Source organism: Cnephaeus nilssonii (genome assembly GCF_951640355.1).
Source record: "Cnephaeus nilssonii genome assembly, chromosome: 8".
Lineage (NCBI taxonomy): Eukaryota > Metazoa > Chordata > Mammalia > Chiroptera > Vespertilionidae > Cnephaeus > Cnephaeus nilssonii.
The window spans coordinates 57,765,045-57,792,435 of NC_137079.1; the positions used below are offsets into that span (position 1 = coordinate 57,765,045).

At 38.8% G+C, this 27,391-nt stretch overlaps 1 protein-coding gene across 2 annotated transcripts; it reads left to right on the forward strand.

The window, feature by feature from the left end:
• The first annotated feature begins 326 nt into the window (after positions 1-326).
• EDNRB (endothelin receptor type B) lies at positions 327-25,492 on the forward strand. Of its 2 annotated transcripts, none has more exons than XM_079778947.1 (8): positions 327-471; positions 1,266-1,803; positions 17,513-17,625; positions 17,759-17,963; positions 19,535-19,684; positions 20,065-20,198; positions 20,737-20,845; positions 22,970-25,492. In XM_079778947.1, exons 2-8 carry the CDS (start codon positions 1,318-1,320, stop codon positions 23,102-23,104), a joined length of 1,332 nt encoding a protein of 443 aa, XP_079635073.1. In that variant the 5' UTR covers positions 327-471; positions 1,266-1,317; the 3' UTR covers positions 23,105-25,492. The 2 variants fall into 2 exon arrangements, with proteins under 2 accessions (XP_079635073.1, XP_079635072.1); XM_079778946.1 differs by lacking the exon at positions 327-471 and adding an exon at positions 903-920.
• The last annotated feature ends 1,899 nt before the right edge of the window (positions 25,493-27,391 follow it).

Below are 27,391 nucleotides of genomic sequence, written 5' to 3' on the forward strand. Positions count from 1 at the left end.
AGTCTAGAGCCCGGCTCTAGTGCGGAGCCCAAGCGCGTCACGGAGTGCGTAGAAACGTGCCCTTGGTTTGGCCTCCAGGTTTGGAAAACAGAAGGATGCCAAATAAACTGCCTCTCGGGACGCGTCGGGGCAGAGACTTGACTTCCCTCTGCAGCGGGCAGCTCCCGCTGATGCTGTCCAGGCATTGCCCAAGGGGAAAGGTTGCGGCGCGGTCGAAAGGCGCGGGGGGAGCCTGGCGGTGATTGATGATGAGGGGATGAATGAATAAAAGTACTTGTCGAGGGACAGCAAAGACCCCGAGTCAACTGGGAAGGCAACACGGTCTGGCATTCCCTCAGCCGGCGTTTCCGCCTGCAGCTGAAGGGAGGCGCGCTCTGCGCCTGGGGCCGGGGGACCGAGCAGCGAACCCAGCGCGTCCGGGGAAAGGAGGTCCCGGCTGGTCTCGCTGAGCCTGGTGCGTCCCATCGCAAGGTAAACATTCTGGCTTGGTGTTGGAATTAAAATCAGTGAGCAAACCTTATCCTAGGCTCCAGCTTGAATTGCTAGTTTGAGAATATATATATCGTTTTAAAAACACACGTATAGACGCACGAATTGAGGTTGGAGTAAAAGAGGGAGCGTGTTTGAAACTGCTCGGAGGGGACCGAAGCTTGCGAGTTAATGCTGAACGTCTTCCCCAGCCCGACGGAGTGGAGAAGTCTCCCAGATTTTCCGAGCCAGCCCGCGCACTCGGGCGGGCGCCCGGGAACCTGAGCGCAGGCAGCCCAAGAGGATGGCGGCTTTCCCCCACCAGGAGGAGTCTTGGCTTTCACAGACAGGAGACCGGGGTCCCCTGCGGAGCAAAAAGGCAAAGACGGGCACATCCCCTTGGTCTCTAGGTGCCTTCATCCCCCAGTCGCCACGTGTCCTTCGCCAGACGTGTAGGCTTCCTCCCGGCCCACCAAGGAACTCAGCGATTAGCCTGGGACACCCTTCCTTCCCTCCCTGCCACACCCCTTCCAGAATGCCCCGCCCCACGGCGAGTCATTTACCCTGGGGGTGGGGAGTGGGTGACGCAGGGGAGTAAAACCACCGGGGAAAGCTGGTTCTGGGAGGACAGTGGACGGATGCAGGCGGGTCACGCCGGCCAGTTTTCCGCCGCCGCGCAAACTTGAGTTACTTTGGCGCGCGGACGGGAACGGGCGCCTGGGCGATCCGAGCTAGCGGTTTGCAGGGGCGTGGTTGAGGTAGCTGACCCGGGTCCTGTCTTCCTTACTGATCTCCAGACTCCGAGAGCTGCGGAGCGGCCACCCGACGCCCACAGGAGCCGGCAGCAGCATGCAGCCGCTGCCCAGCCTGTGCGGACACGCCCTGGTGGCCCTGATCCTTGCCAGCGGCGTGGCGGGAGTCCAGGGACAAGAGAAGGGATTCCCACCGACCGGGGCCACTTCGCCGCTTCTGGGGGCCCGAGAGATAATGACACCCCCTACTAAGACCTCCAGGACAACGGGGTCCAACGCCAGCTTGCCGTGGTCGTCCACACCTCCGCAGATGCCTAAAGCAGGGAAGCCGGCTGGAGCCCCGCCTCACGCCCGCCCCCCGCCCCCGTGCAAAGGACCCATTGAAATCAAAGAGACTTTCAAGTACATCAACACGGTGGTGTCCTGCCTAGTGTTCGTGCTGGGCATCATCGGAAACTCCACACTGCTGAGAATTATTTACAAGAACAAGTGCATGCGCAATGGCCCTAATATCTTGATAGCCAGCCTGGCTCTGGGAGACCTGCTGCACATCATCATTGACATCCCCATCAATGTCTACAAGGTAAAAGGCGCCAGCTACTATCCTGAGGGGAGGGTGACTGGCTAGAGAGGGGGAAATGGGAAAGTCTTTGGCAGGAGCTTGCTCAGGAAGATTCATCCCCCTCCTGAAACTCAGAATAATCACGGTGACCAAATTTCCTTCTGGTCTCCGGTACCCCCTGCTAAGCGTAGAGCAATTGTAGTCCCAGACCGGCAGCATCAACATTGCTTGGGAATCTGTTAGAAACGACATTTTATGACCCCACCTCAGACCTGCTCTGGGTGGCACCCAATATGTTTTATTTTGCTGCAAAGGCCCTCCATGTAATTATGATGAACTGTGAAGATTGAGAACCACTGGTCCTGAAGAATCTTGCCCCTAAGTCCAGCTCACTGGGCCCATTCTCCCTGCTCAAAATGTGGTCCCAAAGCAGGATTGATATCACCTAAGTGCGTGTTAGAACTTCAGGTCCATCCCAAACTTACCAAACCAAACCTGCATCTTAAGATTCTTAAGTGACTCATGAACGCTACTAACCTTGGGAAGCATTTTCTTGGGGGACCCTGGTTTTAGGAAACAAATGGCCTAGAAGAAAGAAACCTAGACTGGTGAGTAGGAGAATACAGTTCCCCTGCTGTGAATGACTATACTGTTCCATATATATATATATATATATATATATATATATATATATATAGAGAGAGAGAGAGAGAGAGAGAGAGAGAGAGAGAAAGAGAGAGAGGAATAGAAGGGGAGGGGGGTAGAGAGATAGAAACATCAATGAGAAACATCATCAATTGGCTGCCTCCTGCATACCCCCCTACTGGAGATGGAGCCTGCAACCCGGGCATGGACCCTGACCAGAAATCAAACCAGTGACCTCTTGGTTCATGGGTCAACACTCAACCCCTGAGCCACACCAGCCCAGCTACTTTTCCTACTTTTTATTGGATGCCTGCAGTGGGCCAAGCACTGGGATAAGTGTGTCACTTTCCTTTACTCCTTCTGACAGCCTACAAGTGAATATTTCTTCATTTTACAGATGATTAATAGTATGTTCAAGTGCTCACAATGAGTTAGAGGTGGAGGCAGGAATCAGGCTAACCTATCAGGTTCCAAAGTGATAGCTGCACCCTACAGATTAGTTCATGGATCAGACCAGGGGCACTCAACTTAAAGTCTGTAAAGAATGGTTTTCCTAACATTATTAAATGATCACTATGGGCATCAGAGAAATCAGGCATGGAGAGTAAGGTGAGGACATAAACTCCCACATGACCTAATTCCGGGCGGCTTTGGAACTCCAGACACATCCCAATATTTCTAGGCCTCAGTTTCCTCAATTCTACAATAAGGTTGTTGGTGCCCACTTATTGGGGGGTTTGGGTGTTAAGGAAAATAGCCTCAGTGAAAGAGCTGGAAATTTTAAAAGGACAGTGCCAACATGTAAAACTGATTTCCCATCATGATCAGCAATAGAAAGCCGCACATAAAAACAGAACTGAAGTGTAAGGAATGGGAATGTGTTTTGCAGATTTGCCTAAAGCTAGTCCTGGATTCAGTACAGGAGGAAAAAAAAAAAAAGATGTAGTGTTGGGAAAGATTTGTAAGGGATGCTTTGATCTTGTGGCAGGAGAAATTATCATAAGGCATGCCTTTAAATTGCCTTTCATGAGTCTCTGAAAGTCCTAATTCAAACAGCCATATTATAAGGGCATTCTAGAGACTTCTGAGGTATAGAGATAGGATTCAGATTTCCCTCCAGGCCCTAGAAGGACATACTTAAGTAGGAACAATAGAAGAAATTCTAAAATTCTGCATGACAACAAGTGCTTATGGACTCTGAGAGTGTTCTGGGAGAAGCACTGGCTGAAATGGGCCCCTTAAATTCAGTCACAGCTCCATTTGGGCCAGAAGTGACCCATTTATTTCTTAAGGAGTCCCATTGACCAAACCTTACCATTCCAACTTGGCAGAGGAATTTGAATTCAACTCATCAAAATGACTTGAGAAACTGTACAGTACAAGGTTTTGTGAGAAATTTTAAAATATGTGAAATAGAATCCCTCTCAAAGAGGAGATTACATCTAGTCTTGCTAGGCTTGCACAGAATTTTGTAAAAAGCCAGCTTAGAGAGGTTCCAGTAAACCCCACATGTTAGACACCTTCCTGTCAGCCAGCAGCTGCGGGACTTATGGAAGCCTGGGCTGAGAACGTTTTCCTTCCGTGTGCTGCTTTCAGACAAGATGTAAGTCAGCTCTGCCAGGACCAGCCTACTTTCTCCATCTGGTCAAATTATTACCTTCAATAAGCCAGAGAATATTCAACCCCCAGGGGGGCACACAGATTTTACTTTCATTTCAAATTCCTTTATGATTTCCCTAGGGAATACCATTTAGTCTGCTAAAGCTGTCACTTTACTTCTAAAATAAACTAATGAGTCATTACAAATCTGGTCTTCTATAATGGTCATAAACAAATCCATCACAAAGAATTAGGTCCCATCACTATGTTTGCCATCATTGAATTCTACATGGTAGTCTTTGGTTGATTTTTATAGTATGCATAAATAGGTGTCATATAACAATAACGACTACCATTTATTATGCATTAGGTACTTGGTTTATTTCATTAAATCACTACAACAAAACATGTGCTCACCCCCCATTTTATGGAGAAATCACCTGTTGGAGAGGTGAAGTCACATGCCCAGTCACACCACTAGAAAATGATAAAGGCAGGCTTGAACCCAGGCCAGCTTGCCCTGGACCCTGTGGTCCTCCTCATTCCCCTGCATTGAGTGATCTCCGATGCCTACACCTTTCTCCAACCTGGAGTGTTGTATGGCTGCATTGGAGAGCACTGGTGGAATTGTGACACACTCCCACACAGTAGGATACTCAACAAGCATTTTCTGTTTTAATTTGAGTCATGCAAGAATTTCTATCTAGAAATCCCCTTCTAATGGTGGAGTGTTTAATACTGATAATAGCTATTTACCAAAGGCTTTATTTACCAAAACACCTAATCCAGGAGTAGTTAAAAGCCATTTAATGCGCTAAATGATTGTGGTACCATATAAGTAAGTTTTTAAAAATGCATTGAGAATTTCAGAGTAGCCAGGTATTCTACTTCACAGAAAGTAATTTAAGTGAATTATGAATGCCATTTAAATGTATCCTTAAGTGGAGACTTGAATCTCTAAATTAGTGATTTCTAATTTTCTGTTTTCTTGTGAGATGTTACAATTGTCTTTGAGATGAGAATCCAGTTAATTATTTATATTACATGTAAATAATATGTTATATATAATTTACATATACATTATAATTGATATATAATACACATACATGTGCACACACAATTTCTGGGGGCTCATAGAATCCCCAAACGCATTTGTTGGCACACCAAATGGAATGAATCTATTCCATTAATCTGGAGTTCAGTAAAGGAGACAAATCACAAAATGTCATAGATCTTGCTGAAGCCCTAGTCCTTGAGCCCGCTGTAGATGGGACAGGACATCACAGGGAGGTGCTGCTGTGAGGAGCTGGCAAACCTTAGGAAATAGGTCTGCTCTGCCTTGACTCCCTCGAGGACCTGGACTCTGGAAACTTGTAGGTACAGTCAGTCCTCTCACCAGGTCTCCTGTGTCAGGGAGGAAATCCTGTGTTAAAGGCAGAGAGGTACTGTAGGACATCAGTAAACTGAAGCTGTCGAAGTGCTTCCAGTATTCATGTAAACATGCTGAAAATAAAAGCCTTTTTTACCTTCTCAGCAACACACAGCAGGGCTGTTACACACTACATTGCATAAGACCATGCAGATGAAAAGTGCAAAATGCAGTCATCCAAATATTTAATATTTAATTTATATATATATGTATATATATAAATATAAAATTTATATATATGTGTGTGTGTATATATATATGTGTGTATATAAATATATATGTATATATATACTATATAAAAAATACATAAATAGATAATAGTGCCTGGCACATAGTAAGCAAACAAATTGGTGTGTGTGTGTGTGTGTGTGTGTGTGTGTATGAATAAGAATGGAGATTTGTTTAGAATTTTCTTTCAGCTTTTGTCATTATAGACATGCATATAAATAACATCTTTGTACATATGGCTTTATACACATGTAGGACTCTATCTGAAAGGTAAATTTCTATAATTAGAATTACTGCATCAAACGGTTGTATATTTGTAATTCTGACAGGTATTACCATGTTGGCTCCAAAGTTGTTATACTCTTAGTTGGAATCACTATTTTATATAACATCTCCATAGAGATATACAAGTATTGATGTCTATCTCTAATATTTATATAGAGTGTCCAAAAAAATGTATACACACTTTACAGCTGATAGCTCAATTGATGTTTCTTTCTTTTCAGATTTAACCCATTGAAATTAATAATCATTCAGAGTGTGTATACATTTGTTGGGACACCCGGTATATATATATCAATATTTACATGGCCTATATATGTATCTGACCCAAAAGCCAGGGTGTAAGTCTTTGATGTGAGAATGCATCTCTCTTTATTCACAAGCTACTTATTTGTGTCCTTCCTATATAGACTAAAATGAATGGGATAATCTATATGTTTGTTGCCTGTGAGAGTCTATCTGACTACTAGGTTAGCACTAACGTCAAAGCTGTGTGGGAAGCAAAAGAGATGAGTGCACTTGTGGATGCTGTGAAGGTTTTTATATTGGTTGGTTGGTTGGTTGGTTAGTTGGTTGGTTTGTCTTAATTTGGTTTAACAGTGATATTCAATAAGCCTTGGTAGCAGTTTAAAGTTAAAATTTCCTTAACTTTTTTTTTTCAACTTCTTAAGAGGTTAAAATTTCTTGAACAAATGATGTTGTTGTTTTTTAATTTTTTATGTATTTTATTTAACAACTAGAGGCTCAGCGCACGAAATCGTGTGCAGGTAGGGTCCCTAGGCCTAGCCTACGATCAGGGCCATCTTCTGCCCACTTGCCAGTCCCCAGTCCTACCCCAGTGCTGCCACCAACCCGGTTCCCCTTGCCAGTCCCAGTCCCACCCTGCCACTGCCACCCACCTGGTTCCCCTTGCCAGTTCCCAGTCCCGCCCTGCCGCCACCCACCCGGGTTCCCTGTTTGCCATCTGGTGATCAGTGCCTGTGGGCCAGGGGGAAGGGTGGGACCAAGAGGTGGTCAATGCACCTCATAGCATCTGGTCAAGCAGTCATTCTGGATGTTATGCCATAATGGTCACTGGGCTGACACCCTGTGCTCTATTCACATGAATAACTGAGTTAATGTAGTTAATTCTCAAATACAGCTTCCTTTGCCTGCAAGCAAGTTGCTTTTGAAAACAAATCTGCTTGTAAACTGATAAGGCAAATATTGATATGGACATTAGTTTGATAAGGATCTGAGTTAATCAGTTGTTCATTGGAGGGAGGTGGAGAGTTTTTTTAAAAGTAGACTGGTGACCTGTCGGAGTATGTTTAGATGGCTTTGCTGTTAACTTTGTAGGCTACTATTAGAAGCAAGAGGCTGCCTTCATAGCTCTGAGAGGCAAAACTGCTGATGTTTAACGTTTAACTAGTTTAGGAAGGGATACACCTAACATTAAAATGCTGGCATGTCAAAATGTGGAATTGCTTCACTGAACCCACAAATGAGTTTTGAATCAAGTGACCTTGTCAGGTAATCAGATATTTTCCTCTTGGGACATGATCCAAACTATCTTTCTGAGCAAAGTCACCTTTCTCACTATTTGATCCAAGATTACTTGTAGTAGTTAACAAGTTTGCATGTATTAACTAGTTTCATATGTTAGAAGTAAAAGTTAATGGAACTACATCAAATTTAATTTTTGAAGTTATAATTTTCTGATCAGTAAGCAGAAGTAATGGTATCATTGGTTAGGGGAGCTGCATTTCTTCCAGGATAATAACAGTTTCTATTTCCAGTTAAGTAAGTGAGATCTTTTACTAATATTTTAATATTCTGAAATGCTTTAGCAGAAGAATTTTGAACCCAAAATAGAACCTAGATACTTCTGAGACTCATTTATTTAAAGCAAAAAAAAAAAAAAAATTAAGGAGAACCAATTAATCACATTTAAAGCATTAGCTTTTAAAAGGTATTAATAAAGAGGAAGAGTATTACTTTGAATGATCTCAATTCAATTGCCATATAAAACTAACATTCCTACCCACCTAGCATAGTGCCTGCACTGGTCAATACAAGTCAAGGGCTGGTTGACAAAAGATATTATACATTAGACATAATGACAGTGGGGTTTCTCTAACATATTTTTATAACAGTTCAGATGAAAAAGAAGGGGGAAGCTTGCTCCCCTTTCTGTATGAGGATATTGGTCATAAGTGAATAACAGGTCAATAACAGAATTCAAATAATTCAGAAACTCAAGACTTCATCTTCCCAATTTACTGCTTCACACATGGATTCCCGTGACAGAATGGTTGGCAAACACTTGGTCTTGGGCAATGAGAGGTTCTTTAGGTTAACTCCATGGTGCTTCTTGTGTTTGCCTTTAATCTATAGCTTGGTCACTTCATAAATCCAAGCCTTTTAAAATGTTGAGGAAATGTTTCTTTCAACGTGGTAAGGCTTCATATCAAAGGCTTTACAAATTTTTTTGTAAATGTCATTCGAGATTGAAGATATTTCCATTGCTCTGTACAAGAAGAAGACATAGCCAAGACTCTGTTGTTTCAGGGCCAAGACACCATGTTCTTCATTTCACAAAGAAAACCATATAAGGTTATCTCCGTGTGGCTAATATGCTATAGTTGACTGTTTTTAAAGAAACATGCCAAATGCAAATAAGTGATTAAGTGCTTTAAAGGGTGTTGACAGATAAAGCCTGAGCTGAAATAAGATTCGAGATATAATTTATGATGTGAAACATTCTCTTTCAGTCCTTGACAAAGTTAAAAAGAGGTTGGTTATGTTTGGAAGATAGCTGAGTATGGTGTATGGGTATACAGTTGCCAACAACTCCTCTAATTTTAGACTTCTTTTCTTTCAGTACTTTTATTTTAGAGATTTTTTTCTTTTTCTTTCCCTATAGATCCACTGGTGAAAATGTAAACAAATAAGAAAATGGTCAAAATGTGGTGATAGACAATAGAAAGAGGATCATTCTTGAGTCAGAAATTTATTAGCAAAGTTGACTTTACTCAAGCGAATTCTCTGTCCCTGAAACTCACAGCCGTAGTCCTGTCTTCTGCCCGGTGTCTCTTCTCTACTTCTCTCTTCTGTAGCCCCATCCTAGTTTCCAGAAGGGAGGAAAACCTGCTCTGGATGTTTACATTGCACAGTGTCTTCTTTCTTCTCACTCAGTGCTTTCAAATTATTTTAAAGGGATTTTGGATGCTATAGCAATCAAATGTTTTATCTTAGTAACTTAACAGTGTCCCATAAAGAAATCTCTGAATAGAATAAAGTTTAAGTAAGATGTACAATTCCTTAATAAGGTGTGTTGAATTCATTAAGTTTGAGTCTCTTTCTGAGCTATGAGGCAATCAGATTATAATTATTCAGTTTCTTCAACTGTCACAGTGATCTTCTCAGAAGAACCGGCACAAATAAGTGACTCTAATAATAAGCTAGGTTTGTAAACAGCATTTCTTAATGCTCTTTTGAAATACTTATTGTATCAATGAAAGTTTTTAAGCACAAACTATAGATCTATATTTTAATTCAGGTGATAGGAGAGTAGAAATCCATCTATTTATTTACCTGTTACAGACATGAGAATAAATATTATTGTAACACTGGCGGGGAAGTATATTTAAAGTGAATTTGAATTTCTCCTATGACAACTCTATTTTTTATCTTTTTTCTATCTCTTTGCTACTTTTAGAGATTTTCTTTTAAGAACCTTAGTTCATATACATGGAGTTATCACTTTATTTCAGCAACCGTAAGATTCTTTTCAGAGTTGTGGAAAGCCCTGTTTTGTGGGTGTACATGCAAGAGATTCCCAGGGAGAGAGCCTCTGTTTTGCACAACTCCAGGGGGCACTGTTCACATTCTGGTCTATTAAATGGCACTCCTGGGGAATAAGCTGACATTATCTCCGACCCACATATTTCTAACCCATATGGCCTAATCTGTAAGAGATTAAATGCATTTTAATGGATGCAGGACGGAACTTGTAATTGATATTTGTCCTCTAGGGTCCTGGTAAAATGTATGTCAAGAAACTATTTTCTATGCACTTGACCAGCAGCTTCCCTTAATTCTCTCTGTAGGTATGAATACAAAAAGAAAAGGAGCTCTGACAAGGAAATCCTTAAAAGAGAGTGCCCTACATTATTAAAATGCTAGTTCAAATGCAGAAAAACTCTTATCTGCTTCAGGAAGCAGAGGTTTAAAAACAGAAGAATACACCCTTTTCCAACGTTGTGGAACACAACTACTCCATTATTTCTCTCTTTTGACTCTTACTGTAAAAATATAATACAGTCATTTGAAACAACTGTTCACAGTTCATCACGAGATGGAATGAATAGCAATCTGGCAAAGTAATCCTGGTTTGTCTTCGTTAATACACCGCTCACCCACCCTCTTAAATGATCGTCTCTTGTAGGGTCCCTATGCTTTCTGCATCCATCTCCACCAAATTTGCAAATAAAGCCTCCCATAGAATCCCATTAAATAGTGAGAAACACTGGGTTCTGTTTTGTATCAGTCATTTCCTTGACAGGTTTGAGTAGGAGAGAGAGGGTACAAGAGGAATTTTTACTTTTGACCTTTTCCAGCCTGCTTGGAAGGCAGAACTCCAACAATAGAACAGCCAACCTTCACACCTCAAAGCCCTGGCTGTCTGTGTCAAGAAAACCTGATCATCTCAGAGGGGGGAAGACATGGATTAGACAAGACAAAATGCAAAGTTTTCTCAATTCTCTAAAGAACTTGTTTCAAATATGAGAACTGAAAAGCTCATGACACAGTTTCATAAGATTTGCTTTCAAATAAAATTCATTCATTCATCCGTTCACTCACTCATTCACCCACTATTCAACAAGCATTTAAATGAGTAACCACTGTATGCCAGACACTGTGCTAGGCATTAAAAATGTAGTAGAATATTCTGAAACAAGCAGTTATAACTCAGTGTTTGCTCTTAATTAAAAAAAAAGAAAAGAAAATGGTATATATGGTTAATGAGGCAAATGAACATTTGTTAGTGTAAGATGGTTAACTTTGGAATTTCCAAATTTTATGGGGCTTGATTCCTTTGGGCATTAAGAGTGGTGTGTATTACAGGGTTTTCTCCATTTGATTTCTAAAGAATGTAATTTTTAATTAAAAATAGAATTGAAAAAATGTAAATCCCTACTTGGAAAGATTTTGTAGGACTCACTTAATACCCTTAAAGAAAGGTTATTTATTTCCTGGTCATGTTATTTATTCCTTTAGAAATAAAAAGAAACAATTTTGTTACCTAAAAATAATTTATTTGGATTTTGCTGTCTTTTTTTCCTTTCTTAAGCAGCTATTCCAACCTAAAGTTATGAAATTATAGCCATCCTTGAATAGAAACCTTATAATCATTTCGGCCATGTCTTTTCTCAATCTAGTGATTATTTATTTATTTGTGTTTATTCATACAAAAGAAATGTGCTAGGGAAGCAGCATTAGCCTAGGGAAAGGAGTTAGCACAAGCATAGGCTATCACTTGTCACATGAACATCTTATTGCTTATAGGACCCAAAGTAACAAAAGCTCTCCCTTGGATGATCCATCACAATGGGAAAACCAGCGTCAGTTACGGGAGTATATTCTAACTGGTTCACATATGCTAAAGGATAGGTAATAGATATTCAACCCTAATTTTAAACAAGACCTAAAAATTCAATTCATGTGACAAGGACCTAGAAAAAATATCAAACTCTAATATTTTTTCTTGATCGGAGAGACTTGTTTGATTACATGCTTGATTTGTTTTCAGAATTCAGACCTTGCCCTTAAGATAGCTAATTTAATGGCGTAAAGCCAAAGGGGAAAAAGAAGAAATATAAAGAGTGAAAATGCCATTGTTGGATTTAAAGTTACAGTTGATCCCTCTTGCAATAAAGAAAATCAATCTCTTCCACAAAGAGAAAAGCTATATTGTTGGACTTCAAATTGTTAAGTGTTGGATGTCATTATTTTTGTCACTAAATAGTGAAGTAACTAATTTCCAGAAATTATAAAAATCCATAAGAACATTTTTAAACCAAATTTTAAAGAGGGCATCTTGATTGAGAGTGATTTTTTTTTTTAAAACTTCACAGGTTTTCCTTCACCCAGGGCTTTATTTATCATGAAACAAGAAGTTGTTGTCTTTGCATTTTAAATAAGCTCCAAGCACTAAATTGCTTAAAGACTTTCTTGATGGAGGCCACTAAGAAAGATATGAGAATCAGGAATGGTTTCTGCTATAAACTATCTGACTTTTCTCAGTGGATCCACAAAGCTTTTTGATCAGAGAGAGGCTGAGACTGTCAAAGTCATCCTCCTCCTCACTACAAAATAATAGAAGTGACAGTGGGTGCTCACCTTTTGTGGCCCCTAAGGACCAGCAGCATTCAGGTCTGAGAGGCAGAAATCCTGAAAGCTGATAAAGGCTACTACTGTTCCTTATTTTGTAGTTCCTTTCTTTTTGCAATCGCAGATTAGAAAATTGTAATCTCTCGGTTATGATTAGCTTTCTATCTCTGTGTTGAACTTGAAGAGAATTGTTATAATTTTCAGTTTGTGTTTCCCTATCCTCTGTGATAACTTGGGTCAGAGGTTGAGCCGCAGGCCTCCCAGTGGTATGAAGAGCAATAATCCAGTTTCGAGGCTGAGCCAAAAACAATAGTAACTGCAAAGCAGGGCCTGGACTCAGTGCAGAGCTCATTTTCACTGGCCAGACTTCTTTCCCTTCCGTGGCCTGGGTGCTCATTCATCTTGATCCATCTGATGGCTGTACTTCTGTGATACTAATATTTGCATATTTGGAAATAGTTTGAGACAATAAAATACTTGAAACTATCAAAAATTTTGGACATTATGTGAATAAAATAGTTTCTTAGAAGAAAGTTTTACTCTGTATCTAGATATTTTACCATTGTTTGACACATAGCCCTGCGTTTAAAAATACTAATAGTGATGTTAATTCTAAACATTCTTTTTTTCTAAGATCAGCTTCTTCAAAACACTAGGACTCTAGAATCAGACCATGTGGGTTCAAATGTGGATTTATTACTTAAGTGAGTGACCAAGGACAACTGTATTAGCTGTCGAATGATGAATAGCAAATTACCCAAAAACTTAATGGCTTGAACAATAAGCATTTATAACTTACACCAAGTCTGTGGTTCAGGAATTCAGGAGCCACTGACTCAAGTTTCTCATGGGGTGCAGTCAAGATATTGGCAGGGGTTGAAGTCATCTGAAGGGTTGCCTAGGGCTGGAGGATCTTTTCTTTTTAAAAAGATTTTTTTATTGACTTCAGAGAGAAAGGAAGAGGGAGAGATAGAAACATCAATGACAAGAGCGAATCATTGTTTGGCTGCCTCCTGCATGCCCCTCACTGGGGACAGAGGCCACAACCCAGGCATGTGCCCTAACTGGAATCGAATCTTGACCTCCTGGTTCACAGGTCCATGCTCAACCACTGAGCCACACCGGCCGGGCTGAAGGATCTTTTTCATTTGCACACCAGGCAAACTAGTGCTAGCTGTTTTCAGGAGGTCTCAGTTCCTTATCATGTTGGCCTCTCTGTAGAAGTGAGTGTTCCCTGGCATGGCAGCTGGCCTCCCCCAGAAAGAGGGATCCAAGAGAGAGCAAGGAGGAAGCCTAATGCCTTTTATGAACTCAGATGTCACACATCATCACTTTTACCACATTCTGTTCATTAAAAGCAAATCATTAAATTCAACCCACATTCAAGGGGAGGGAAATGGTACTTCATATTTTTGAAGGAGTTTTGCTTTCTTCTTCTTTTTTTCCTGATACATCTAAGGACAATCAGTATGATTAGACAGAATAGTGTCTGGATAATTTATACCAAGCTGGGTCTGGCAGAGCCCTTGTAACCGGCTGGAACCTATTTTTTCTTGTTTCCGAGGGCAATTGGCAGTTCTTTCAAAGCATCTTGAGGTCATTGCTGGTTCAGACCTGTGATACTTAGAGTCCTCCCCATTTCAGGAAAGGGCTCCACTTTTCACAAGATAAACCTCTTTGAGTTTGCTGACTCCTCACATCTGACATCCAACCCATCAGCAAGTCCTGGTGGCTCTACCTTCAAAATGGATCCAGTCTCTTACTCATTTTCCTCAGCCCCAGGGCACCACACAGTCCAGCTCACCCCAACCTCTCATCAAAGCTTCCTTTCTTGACCCCTTTTAATACTACATTGAGCACCCAGAGTGATCTTTTTAAAAACATAAATAAAATCATTCTATTTTCCTTTTTAAAAACCTTGCAATGAATTTCCTCAAAACAAACAAACAAACAAAACAAAACAAAAATCAGACAATTTGCTCTACAACTTCATCTTCTGGATCACTCTTCAACATTTTCTGCCCTTTTTAGCTCACCCAAATTATTTTGACCTCGGGGTCTTTGCACTAGCTCTTTCCTCTGCCTCTGGCCTGCATGGCTTACTCTCTTATTTTAGTCAGGTCCTATTCAAATGTTGCCTCTTCAGATAGACCTTGCTGAGAGGCCTACCAGAAAGTGTGGGGAAGCACTGGACTTGGTTGGAAAGTCTGTAAGGAGGAATCTCCGAAAGGTCAGTGGCCTCTGAGGGGACCTTGCCATTGAATTTTCCAAACAAGTATGAGCCCCCGGGTCTTTTACTGGGATCTCTGTGTTTAGACTTCAAAACATCCTTACTTAAAGAACACTTTTTTCAAGGATACTTACCTTGCTGATAGTATCTAGAGGTTAATTTTACTTCAAGTTGTTGCTATAATAAAAGCCTTAAGAAGGCAGGTAAACAGGGCTATTTGGTTCCTATAGCCAAGCAGTCCCTTAGCCCTCTCTTTCACAGAAACATGTTTCAGAGTAATCATTCATCCATTGCTCAGGGTCTGCGGGTCAGCCCCAGCAAGAAAGCATCCCAAATCCTACCATACTTCCTTAATATGATGACACCCCCTGTGTTATCATCTTTAATATTTATGTGTTTTTTGTCCGCCTCCCTTACTAGACTGTAAGCTCCATAAAAACAGGAAGTTTGCCTTATTCACTGATATGATATGCACCCCGACCTCAGAATGGTGCCTGGCACACAGTTATGAGTCAATTGATTAATCCAGAAATCACAAGATAGAGGCTAGTTGGACCCACAGATATATTTTGTTAATACAATATTATCTGACAGTGTTTTTTAAAAATATTGTTTAGTTGACAACTTTTATAAATTATGGGATTTCATATAAAAACTAGAGGCCTGATGCACAAATTTGTGCACCAGTGGGGTCCCTCAGCCTGGCCTGTGAGATCAGGTTGAAACCACCTCTCCGACATCCCCCAAGGGGTCCCGGATTGCGAGAGGGCACAGGCCAGGCTGAGGGACCCCACTGGTGCACGATTGGGGCCAGGGAGGGACACGAGAGGTTGGCCAGCCAGGGAGGGACCACAGGAGGGCTCCACAGCATGTCCAGCCTGTCTTGTTCAGTGCTGATTAGCTGGACCCCAGCAGCAAGCTAACCTACCAGTCAGAGCGTCTGTCCTCTGGTGGTCAGTGCACATCATAGCGAGCGGTTGAGTGGCCTTAGCATATCATTAGCGTATTATGCTTTGATTGGTTGAATGGATGACTAGACACTTAGCATATTAGGCTTTTATTATATAGGATTCCCAGTTTGGGCTAAAAATTAAGAGGTTTTTTTGTGTGTTTTTTTGTATTTAGAGTCCTTTGGCAAAAATTATGTCATGTTTACTAGCAGCTGCTCCTTTTAGACAGGATTTACCCCAGACCCCACCACTCCCTATTATATTCCTGACACCAATGACCTTCTTACCTCTGGTTCCCTTCACTCCTCTGTATTACCTGCCTGGCCCTGCAGGCTTTTAGGACCCTAGAATAAGCATATTTGTGGTAAGTTTTCCAATATTTGTCCTACAAATCAGTGCAATTTTTCATGTAAAACTTATAAATGAAATTGGTCCCATGTTGGATTCCCAACTCATATTCATACTGAGACACACATTTGGTGCCATTCTAGTTATAGAAAAATCACCCAGCTTAACAAACTTTATAAAGAACTTCACTAATAAAAGAAAGGAAAGACTCCATTGTGTTTCAAAACAGTTTTTACATTTAGAAGGTTATTTTTAAAAACATTAAAAAAGAAAACATAGATTTCAAATACTTTTCTTTATTTTCAAAACCTCATGAACATTCAATCCAGATGTTTACCTAAAGTGATTCATTTGCCAGTGTGGGGCACACCCAGTTGTCCTGAGAAAGAAAATAACTGAGTTTAACAATAGATGGTTACACAGTCTGAAGTCAGATCGAGAAAATACATATATGTACATAAGAGCAATAACTATGTCTTTTTCCTCATTGTATAACCAGTGCCTATGTATATATTAGGGACTTGAATATATAGTAAGCATCTGTTATGTGTCAGGAACTGGATTTAGCAGTTGCAGAACCCATATTCTGTCAAATTTCTAGAAGTGCCAGACAGCAAAAACTAAACAAAACAAACAAGTAAATATGATCGCATAAGCAGTAGAAGTTGATAAGCACTATAGATAAAAAAGAAAGTGGAGTAGGGTAAGGTGGAAGGGGACGCCTGACTGATTACTGTTGTTAATAGTGTGGTCAGGGTAGGTCATGTTGAAAAGATGAGATTAGAGCAAAACCAAAGGGGGCAAGGGAGTTTTCCCTGTGGATCTGTGGGGAAAGAGACTTTCAGGATAAGGAAAGATCTAGAGTAAAGCCCAAAGGCAGCAGCATGCCTACTCAGGCTGAGTTACTATGCAGTCAAATAATTGACTAAGGTAAAGAATACATTCTTTGTTCTTTACCTTAGTCAATTATTAGGTAAATTGACCAATAGGAGAACTGTGTTCTTCCTAACTAAGGAACATTTATCACCTATTTTTAATTAAATTATTTTGATTTGATCATGACCTAAGCATTGGGAACTCCATAACAATGTAAGAGACATTCTTAGAACTTTAGCTTCACAATTGTAAGGTGAGCTGGCCCCAGTTGGCCCCTCGGCGGAAATCCTGACCCTAAGCTACTATAGATGCATAACAAACTCTTGTGAACTGGCTGCATTTTCTTTTATTTTTTTTCAATACGTCTTTATTGATTTGAGAGAGAGAGGAAGGGAGAAGGAAAGAGAGATAGAAACATCAATGAGAAAGAAACATTGATTGGCTGCTTCCTGCATGCCCTCTGCTGGGGATGCAACCTGGGCATGTGTCCTGACCAGGAAACCAACTGGTGACCTCCTGGTGCATGGGACAACGCCCAACCAACTGAGCCACACTGGCCGGGCTAGCTGCATATTCATTATTCCCAGCACACTCTCCTGTTTCATATATCAAACTGGTGCTTTTCAAAGGAGTAGTCCACGAGGAAAAGAATAAGAACTGAAATTTGTTAGCTTACTCTGCATGTTAAGTACTCTCTGCTACCTAATGCAGTTCAGAGGGTGCCTCATGAAAATCTCCCTAATAGAGCTTCATGTCTCCTCAATGCAGCTACTCGCAAGGGACTGGCCCTTCGGAGTTGAGATGTGCAAGCTGGTGCCTTTCATACAGAAGGCCTCTGTGGGGATCACTGTGCTGAGTCTGTGTGCTCTGAGCATTGACAGGTAAGAGCTTATATTTAAGTCAGGTATATCCTGAACACTCTATAGTAACTGCTATGTTACTTAGAAAATAGCTATGGAATTCACTAAAACCAGGCTCTGCCAGATGGACAAACACTTCTATTTCGCTCTTCAGGTATCGAGCCGTTGCATCTTGGAGTCGAATTAAAGGAATTGGGGTTCCAAAATGGACAGCAGTAGAAATTGTTTTAATTTGGGTGGTCTCTGTAGTTCTGGCTATCCCTGAAGCTGTGGGTTTTGATATGATTACCACTGACTACAAAGGAAGTCCTCTGCGAGTCTGCATGCTTCATCCCGTTCAGAAAACAGCCTTCATGCAGGTAAACTTTACTTCCCCCCGCCCTTTCTGTTCTCACCTTATAAATATTTAGCTATTTTCCCCCTGATTTCTTCTCCTTGGAAGTTATTGATTTGTGACTGTCCTTGGCATAAATTAGGAGTGTTGGTCCCAGGACTTCAGGATTAACAATGACTAATGACCCAAGCTGCAAGAAGCTGGGTGCCTATTTCTCCAAGAATCCCCTGGCATTCAGAGATACAGATAAACCAGGTTCACATGAGAAAATCAATCTGAATTTATAGCTTTTCTACTCAAATCCCCACAAGGACCAGCAACTACTACATTTTTTTGCGTAAGACAGCACAGCAGTCCTCAGAGCGAGTAGATAGTGCAGTGATTGATCAAGTAGAAGTTGCCCTGGTATAGATGGATTCTGAATGGCAAGCCTATCCCCTCTAAAGGGAAAGATATCGTTGCAAAGAAGCTTTCATCTTGGCCATTTATTCAAGAATGTTTAATCAGGTGATAGGAAAGGGATGGTAATGCCGGTCACCAGAAGATAGATCCTAAGTGTAAAAAGCTCTTCCCAACAGAATGAGTGAAGAAGAGTTCATGCAAAGGGGGCTCATCTAAGGATCACCAATAATTATTTTCCATTTCATAACTAAGAAGACTATATAAAACTTTATGAATTCTATATATTATGATAATCAAAAGATTAAAGGAGAATATTAATGTAAAATTGGGAATGAAATTGCTGTCTTCTTGTTTCTTATTAGTTAAAAGGGGGAAAAGTACTGCATGGATTGTATAAGTTCTGCTCCCACACAGACATATCTGGAGTAACAATTTTTAAAAAGAACATAAAAAAAAGAGAGAGAGAAAGGGTCGCTTTGATTTTTTTTTAACTGATTGGTTAGATTTATACATTACAGAGCTAAATGATTAACATAGACCTTTTTTTTTTTTTGTATCTGTTTTTCCCATGAAATAAATGTGTTAAAAAGTGAAAATTTCCCTTAAGGGGAAAACACTATGATATTTTTACATACTCAGATGTAGTATTTCATACAAAGAATAGCTTAAGGAAAACTAGTTTGTGTGAAGACAGAAGTATCTGAATTATCAAATATTTTAAATTCTGATTAGAGTTTAAAACATATGTATAGCCTATTGCTTTCAAGAACTGAAATTCCTTTTAGGAAAAGTTTGTTTTATTTAATATCAGTTTTTAATTATTTGTTCAGATGTGACCTGAAAGAGTCTATCTAGTGTTTATAAAATAGATCTACAGTACTTTAGTAAATAATTATTCCATGATGATTTTTTTTTTTAATTTAACATTTGCTATATAGAAGTTTCTTACAGAGAATATTAATCATAAAATTCTCTCTTCCCACAGACTCAGATAGAGAGCAGGCAGACAGCTCTTGTGGGAGGGTTATTGGGGAGTGGAGAGATTGAGAAAAAAAGAAAGAACTGATGGACATGAACAACAGTGTGGTAATGGGGAGTAAGGGCGACTAGTGGAGGTAGAAGAGGGTATGGGGGGATAAATGGTGATGGGAAAAATAAAATAAAATAAAATAGGAAATTCTCTCTTTCCCATAGTTTTACCAGACAGCTAAAGATTGGTGGCTATTTAGTTTCTATTTCTGCTTGCCATTGGCCATCACTGCACTTTTTTATACCCTGATGACCTGTGAAATGTTGAGAAAGAAGAGTGGCATGCAAATTGCTTTGAACGATCACTTAAAGCAGGTAAGAAAGTAGAACTATTTCTAATTCATGATTATAATTATGATTATGGTTATGAATAACAAAAGTATTATGATGATAAATTAAAATTATTATATGCTAGAGTATATCTCCTTTTTCTTGCTCAGGTATTTTTTGTATTACCTATCTAGATATAGTCTGTATAATCTAAAGAATCTAGATAGAGCTATTATTTTTAAATATCAATCTCTAGTCATTTTAGTTTTAATTCATATTAATTATTCAATTTAAAGCTCAGTGTCCTGAATTTTTGCAAACACCACTGACCTTTGTATACAATATTAAATATTTGGTTTGGGAAAGGAGAACACTGTGATTATAATGAGCCATCATCTCAGGGTCTGACTATGTTTTTATTTCAGAGACGGGAAGTGGCCAAAACAGTATTTTGCCTGGTCCTTGTCTTTGCCCTGTGTTGGCTTCCCCTTCACCTCAGCAGGATTTTGAAGCTCACTCTCTATGATCCGAATGATCCCAATAGATGTGAACTTTTAAGGTAAGAAAGAGATAGTTTTCTAAATATATGCCACACAGAAGTTTTCATTGATCCTTTTCATAGGCAGAAAGAGAAAGTAGCATTTTTCTGATCCTTAGGGAGCAATTAAGATTCCCATTTTTTTACCTTCACTTCTATTTTAAAGGAAAGAGTAAAGGGGACTTAGGAGAACATGGGAACAGAGAGCCAGAATTATCCACATAAGTGTGTGGCATGCTTGGAAATATCCAACCTGATTCTCCTTTGCACATTATAAAACTTCCCTTTTCAGCCAGCTCCAGCGCTTCTAAATACAATTTTGTTTTAAAGGGGAGAATTGGGCACAGTATGAGGGAGGGTGTGTGGGATGACAGAGACAGAGAGTAAGAATAAGAGAGACAGAGGGACAGAGAAGTCACTATCAGCAAAGACCACTAATAAAGTCAAAACCATTGTATATATGGGTAATTTTTTTCTTCATAAAAACACAAAAGTCTGTAAAGAATATGTGCTCAGAGCAGCATGTTTTTCACAGACAGGTTTTGGGTTATTTTTGCAGCTTTTTGTTGGTATTGGACTACATCGGCATCAACACGGCCTCCCTGAATTCCTGCATTAACCCAATAGCTCTGTATTTGGTGAGCAAAAGATTCAAAAACTGCTTTAAGGTAAGAGAGTATTCCAAAATAAAAAGGTCTTTTTAATCGGGCTTCAAATATATCTCTTCTAATCTATTAATATTTCTATTCAGAGAGCTCTAGTAAATTTACAGTTTTCCCTTGTCATTAGACCATGGATGATTTTTAAAAATATGACTCTTGCTCACATATCACTATAGTTGATTTCTGCCTAGTCAACCACTCCTTACTGCTTCAACCAATCAGTTGTACTTACAATTGCTTATAAAATTAATAAAAATTACATGCATTGATGTCTAAAAGACATCATGTTATGAATAAGAGCTAAACATGAATTAAATGCACTGATCTCATTTGGAGTAGATTTTGGACTGACTGTGCAGTAAAATTTGGAGTATAACTACATTGATCTCTATTTCACATGGACATGGGAAGAGCAAATCAAACAAAGAAACTGAATTCAGGTTCCATCTCTTCTTTTCCAACCTCTTAGCAGAGATATGCTGCTTGATGTGGAATATGTTTAGTTATTTTTCATCTGGCCACTTGCATTGTTACATTCATATGCCCATCCATTCACTCCTTCAACAATCTAGCATAGAAGAAAGTATTTCCTCCCCTTCAGTGGGAATGATCCATTTGTCCCTGGTAGTTCATTATTGGAAAGTCAAGAACTTAGCTTTCTTGTAAACTGTAAGGCAGTCTAGAAAAGTCTTTGCCCACTCATAAACTCATAGATTTTAGAGCTAGGAGATAATGTACATTAAGACCAACTCCCTCAATTTATAGAACAGAAAAAAATGGGCCTTCCATTTCCTTATACATATAGATTCTCAGAAAACAAACAGAAGAAACTAAGTTTTGAATATTTAAAAATCCAGGAAAAAATGGATAAATAAAACTGAGACACTTATACACTTTATAGTGTATCATGTAACAGTATTGAATTGGCACATGAGAACAGCATGTGGCTGAAAACACTGGCAATGTAATATTAAGTTCATTGATATGGAAAGATGTCTATGACACTGTCAAGTGAGAGAAAGCCAACTGTGAATAGTACATATAGTATAATTTTATTGAAATTAATTATGCACATAATTCCACACACATGCTCATATACAGTCATGTATACACTGAGCGGCCAGATTATTATGATCTCTGAATGCATAATAATCTGGCCATTCAGTGTGTGTGTGTGTGTGTGTGTGTGTGTGTGTGTGTGTGTGTATACTGGCAATGTAAAATATATATATATATATATTAATGAATATATATATATATATATATATATATATATATATATATATATATGAATTCATGCACCGGGCCTCTAAAATATATATATTTTAGAGGCCCGGTGCATGAATTCATGCATGGGTGGTGTCCGGCCAGCCTGGCCAGGGGGAGGGGACATGGGCCATTGGCCAGCCTGCCTGCTGGTCAAACTCCTGGTTGAGGGGACAATTTGCATATTAGCCTTTTATTATATAGAATATACACTGAGTGGCCAGATTATTATGCATTCAGAGATCATAATAATCTGGCCACTCAGTGTATATGTGTATGGTGATATTTCTGCTTGCATAGGAAAAAGTCTTGTTTTACATATTTATAAAAAATTAAGAGTATTTCTCAAGTAGCCAAGAGTAAATATCAAGAATTAAGAGTGGCTTTCTCTTTTTATGTTAATTAAAAGGTAGGAATTTTAATTTTATACATTTTTCCTTCTTTGTATCTTCTAGCTTAAAAATAATTATCATATGCTATTTATGTAATTGTATGTTTTTTAAAAATATATATTTTTATTGACTTCAGAGAGGAAGGGAGAGAGAGAGAGAAACATCAATGATGAGAGAGAATCATTAATTGGCTGCCTCCTGCATACTTCTCACTCGGGATTGAGCCCACAACCTGGGCATGTTCTCTGACCGGGAATGGAACCATGACCTCCTGGTTCACAGGTGATGCTCAACCACGAACCATGCCTACTGGGCTAATTGCATGTTTTTAAGTGAAAAAATAAGAGAGGATGGAATGAAAGTAGCCCAAGAATTCCCAATCATGCAAAGAAAGTCAGAACCCTAGGGAGTAGGAGGAGTCGTGACAGTATAACTGATGTAAATATATAATGAGTGACTTTGTTTTGTGCAGTCATGCTTATGCTGCTGGTGCCAGTCATTTGAAGAAAAACAGTCTCTGGAGGAAAAGCAGTCGTGCTTAAAGTCCAAAGCCAATGACCAAGGATATGACAACTTCCGTTCCAGTAATAAATACAGCTCATCTTGAAGGAAGGAATCATCACTTAATTCCACGTTCCTCATTTTGGACAGAAGTGATTAAGACGTGAGGCATTTGCCAAATCAAAACAAACTGTGTTTGCACACAAAAATGTAAAAACTTAAGAGTGATTATTTTCTTAACACTCACAGTTACACATGACATTTTAGAAGCTGTTTACAGTCTAAAAAGAAAAGCAGTGAGAATGAAGAAAGCTTCTTTGTGAAAGCTCTTAATTTTTTACAGTCAGCACTTCAATGTAGCTCTTAATAACTTACAGTATATCCATACATTACTTACATTTAAATTGAGCTCACTCAGAATTTCTATTAGAGATTTATTTTTAAATTAATATGAATCTGATATAAAAAATGTGTCACTGTAAAACAGAATTTTTAAATGAAGTTTAAATCAATTAATTAAAAATTTTAATAATTCTATTTTAAAAACTCTTATTAATAATGTCACACCACTGGTTGAATTATTATTGGATACAAAATGTATAAGCAGTTTAGCTGGTGTATTTTTTTTTTGACGTTGGGAACATTTAAATGATCAGAAGAAAGTATCAAAGAGATACAAATTTTTGAAAGTCATTTAACTTTTTACATTCACGTGATATCAAATGTCACAAACAGAAAGAGAGAAAGTTGAGAATGCTATACCCAAAGGCTACTTTAAAATCTCTCATTTAAGAACTCTGCAAAGAAAATGCTACCTACAATTTTTTCAGGATTCTCAAAACATTCTTTTAATATTACTATTGTAGTTTAAATACTACTTGTTTAGTTTTCTCATCCGTAAATACTTTGCTACAATACACAATGTGTAGATGATTAAACTAAGGGCAGGTCCCAGGTCCCTATCCCTACAATGGAGGGATGCTAGTAACCCCAGGATGGACAGAATGTGACTTGCCTGGAGCAGTGTTCACATGGCAAAGGAGAAGGCAGCATCCTCACTCCTGCTGTAGATAAAATGGTCTCTGGCATATGCATAATAGGGGAGTTAGAATAATATTTTTTTAAGATCACACAAATTAGGCAATTCAACAGCTTATTACTAATTGTTATGTTATTTTTGTAACTAACTAATAGAAAAAAGTTCTTGACGTGGTGCTTTTCTGTCACAGGCAAAACTGTCTTTTTGAGACAATAAGAACGTCTTACTTTGTGCATTCTTGCTTAATTCTTTCATCTCTGTAGCAATGCCTTATGTTAACTTGGGATGAGATGTGTATGAAAGCACAAGAGAAAATGAGAGAGGAAATGAGGTGGGGGTGGGAAGTAACCACTGGGGACAGAGTCCCATTCTTAGCCTAACTTTCGTCACTGCCCGGTCAAATAGATGCAAAAGGTCCTGATTCAGTTCCAGCGAAACACAGTGCAATGTTCTCAGAGTGACTTCAGGAACAAATTGGGCCCCAGAGCTTTAACTCATTCTTAAAATATAACAGAGTTTCCACTTTATTTTCTTTTGGTAATCCAGGGCCACATGTTGGAAATAAACTAGTCATGTTGCTTTCTGCCAGCATCTAATTGATGATATAGCAAACCAAATCCCAACGATGTGGCCCCAAAGAAAGGACAATAATTAATTCACATGCCACCTGAATTCTATTTACAAATCCCTCACGGTCTTTTTTTTTTAATTAATTTCTTCCCAATCATTGTTTCCATTGCCTGTTATCACAAAAGACATTTCAAACTTTGGATTTTAAGCAAAATAAAAAAAATAGACTAATATTTTCACAGTTTGTTAATATATTTTTATTTTTATTTAAGTTTTAGCTCATTTTTATTATCATAAACTGAGTTTTGGTTTTTTCTCCTCATTTACATCCTTAATAGTCTTTCTTCATGTCAGAATCGTGGTCTGTAAGCATTTTGCCAGATTTTAAAATTGCACACAGAGTATATAAAGACACCATTTTTCATGAAATTGTGTTCTCCAGCTTTTCTAAAAATGTTTGGTTCAAAATGTGAACATGATTTCTTGGCATAATTAAGATCAAGATAGGAAAAGTTACCACTGTTTAACCTTAAGACATATTTCCTAGTATTAATTGTACAATATAGCAACAGACAAAAATAGTGTTAACATGGGCATTAAAATATAAAATATTTATAAGCAATTTTAGCCTATTTTCTCCTTTATACATTGCTAATAGGGGTGCATGTTCAAACACCTTTTAGTATTGACAGCTTATATATGACCAAAGGATTATAGTTTGTAGCAAAGCATGTATATGCTGTGACTAACTTTAGAAAATTGTAATGATCATGTAAAATAATTATATATTTGTTTTTCTGTAGTCACTTAAAGTGGCAACTACTATAATCATGGATTCCTTATTATGAAAACAAAATTAATAAAAAGTTTAATTGTTTTTAAAAAGACCAGCTTGTTTTTCATTGTACAGGCAATAATTTATTAAATGCTAATTGAATAAGTGTTTAAAGGAAATACAAATATTATAAGTAGACAATATTTATGTCAAACATACAATTATCAAAGAAATATGAAAGGTTTTAAATTAAAATGTCAAATTTCAGGTCTCTAGGCTGTGTTGTTGCTATATTTCATTGTTTCGAGTAACCAGATATACATACAGACATTTAGTTCTCCAAGGTTGATTACCTGCCTGATAGTTTTCAATGGCTTTTTATGTCTGGCTTTTTCTGGTGGCCTGCTTCTGAAGCATGTCACTGGCTAATCAGTATTGTACCACACATCAAAGGTGAAAGGTTGAAATGAGATTTGGGGATTATTCGTTTTATTTCACAAGCTTCTTTTGAGTCTTCACTCTGTTCAAAGTGGGATGAAATTAATAAAATGCAAGGTTCCTACTTGAGAAGAGACAAATGATACCAAAAGCTAACACAAGCAAAATGAAGTGCGAACTACATAACTGAATACTGACTACTCTTGAAGATCACTTCTATGTCTCGCCGCACATATCCCTTTCTTCACCTGCCAAACATAATCAAGAATTAGTATTAACTTTTTTTCCCAGGTAATTGTGTTAAACTCAAAGGTTTCTGTGATTTATCCCTGACCTTTGCTAGATTTCAGCTGCCTAATCTCAGCCAGCACTTGGAGATAATGTATTCTGAATTCCAGAGGCTCTTTGAGAAGTACAGGAAAGGAAAGTGTAGGTAGTGTTCTCTTTTAAGTAATCACCAAAAAGTTGTTGTTGACTAACAATAATAATGATGCCATACAATTTATTACAGTAAATTAGGCAGAATAACTGTAATGTAGATTCTTGGAAGAAAACTAAGAAATGTGGCAGCCATAATATGGAAATGTCTAGAAATCCAAATAATGCGGAGACTAAGCTTGTGAAGAGCAATGATGCTGGACTTCTTGCTCTCTGTCATTGGTCAGCCTCAGAAATGGCAATATTAAATAACAGATCAAATAAGTACACCCAGATTGGAAAATCTTGCTGGACACTTCCAAGTTTCATGGCTTACTTGAGCACAGGGAATAATGCCATCACACTAGGAAGAGAGTATTTTGAATAGAGAAAGCTTGCTAAGTAAAAGACATACGATATCCTTGATTGTTTTGGCAATGTGGTTGACCTCAAGTCAGTTAATATCTCACAGCCTCAGTTTAATTATCTATAAAATATAAATAGTAATATTCACAGCTTCATTCTTATATCAAATCAACAAATGTTGAGTTGAATTACTATATATTTAGTGTACTCTCTAAAATATACAAAAATGCAGAAATAATAGTCTCTGCCCTCCAGAAACTCACAATCTAATAGGAGAGATAAATACATACATACATACATACATAAGAGCAGTTAATATGTTATAGACACTGGTACGTGGTAAGAATTGGGGAGTTTAGGAAAACTCATCAGAAGAATTGGTACTTGAGTGGAGCCTTAAAAGAAGTTTACTAAGTAGACAAAAAGTTAGTGGCATTGCTAGCAAAATGACTATCTTGTGGGAAACTAAAGGGGTGCAACAGCATGGCCAGTTCAGGAAAAAGGTTAAATCACATAATGCTCAGGGAGGGCCTTATGTTCCATGCATGGGATGCCCTTTTCCATGGCCCATGTTTTTCAAATGTCTGAGAACTACATGCTACAGACTCATCTGGGATGTCTGTTTAGAATGCAGATTCATGGACCTGCATTATATCATCAGAACCTCCGAGGTGGGGAACAGAAGTATTTGATTTAACCAAGACTTCAAGGGGCTCTTATGTACCTAGAATTGGGGAAGTCCTTGTAGTGTAGCTATTTGCACAGCACTGAGTATATTAAGCAAAGAA

Excerpts from the sequence above, each read along its gene's own strand:
- EDNRB (XM_079778947.1), top strand. The coding sequence starts at position 1,318 with ATGCAGCCGCTGCCCAGCCTGTGCGGACACGCCCTGGTGGCCCTGATC. Across the intron at positions 1,804-17,512 it reads TCCCCATCAATGTCTACAAG|CTACTCGCAAGGGACTGGCC; the intron begins GTAAAAGGCGCC and ends TCCTCAATGCAG. Across the intron at positions 17,626-17,758 it reads TGTGCTCTGAGCATTGACAG|GTATCGAGCCGTTGCATCTT; the intron begins GTAAGAGCTTAT and ends TTCGCTCTTCAG.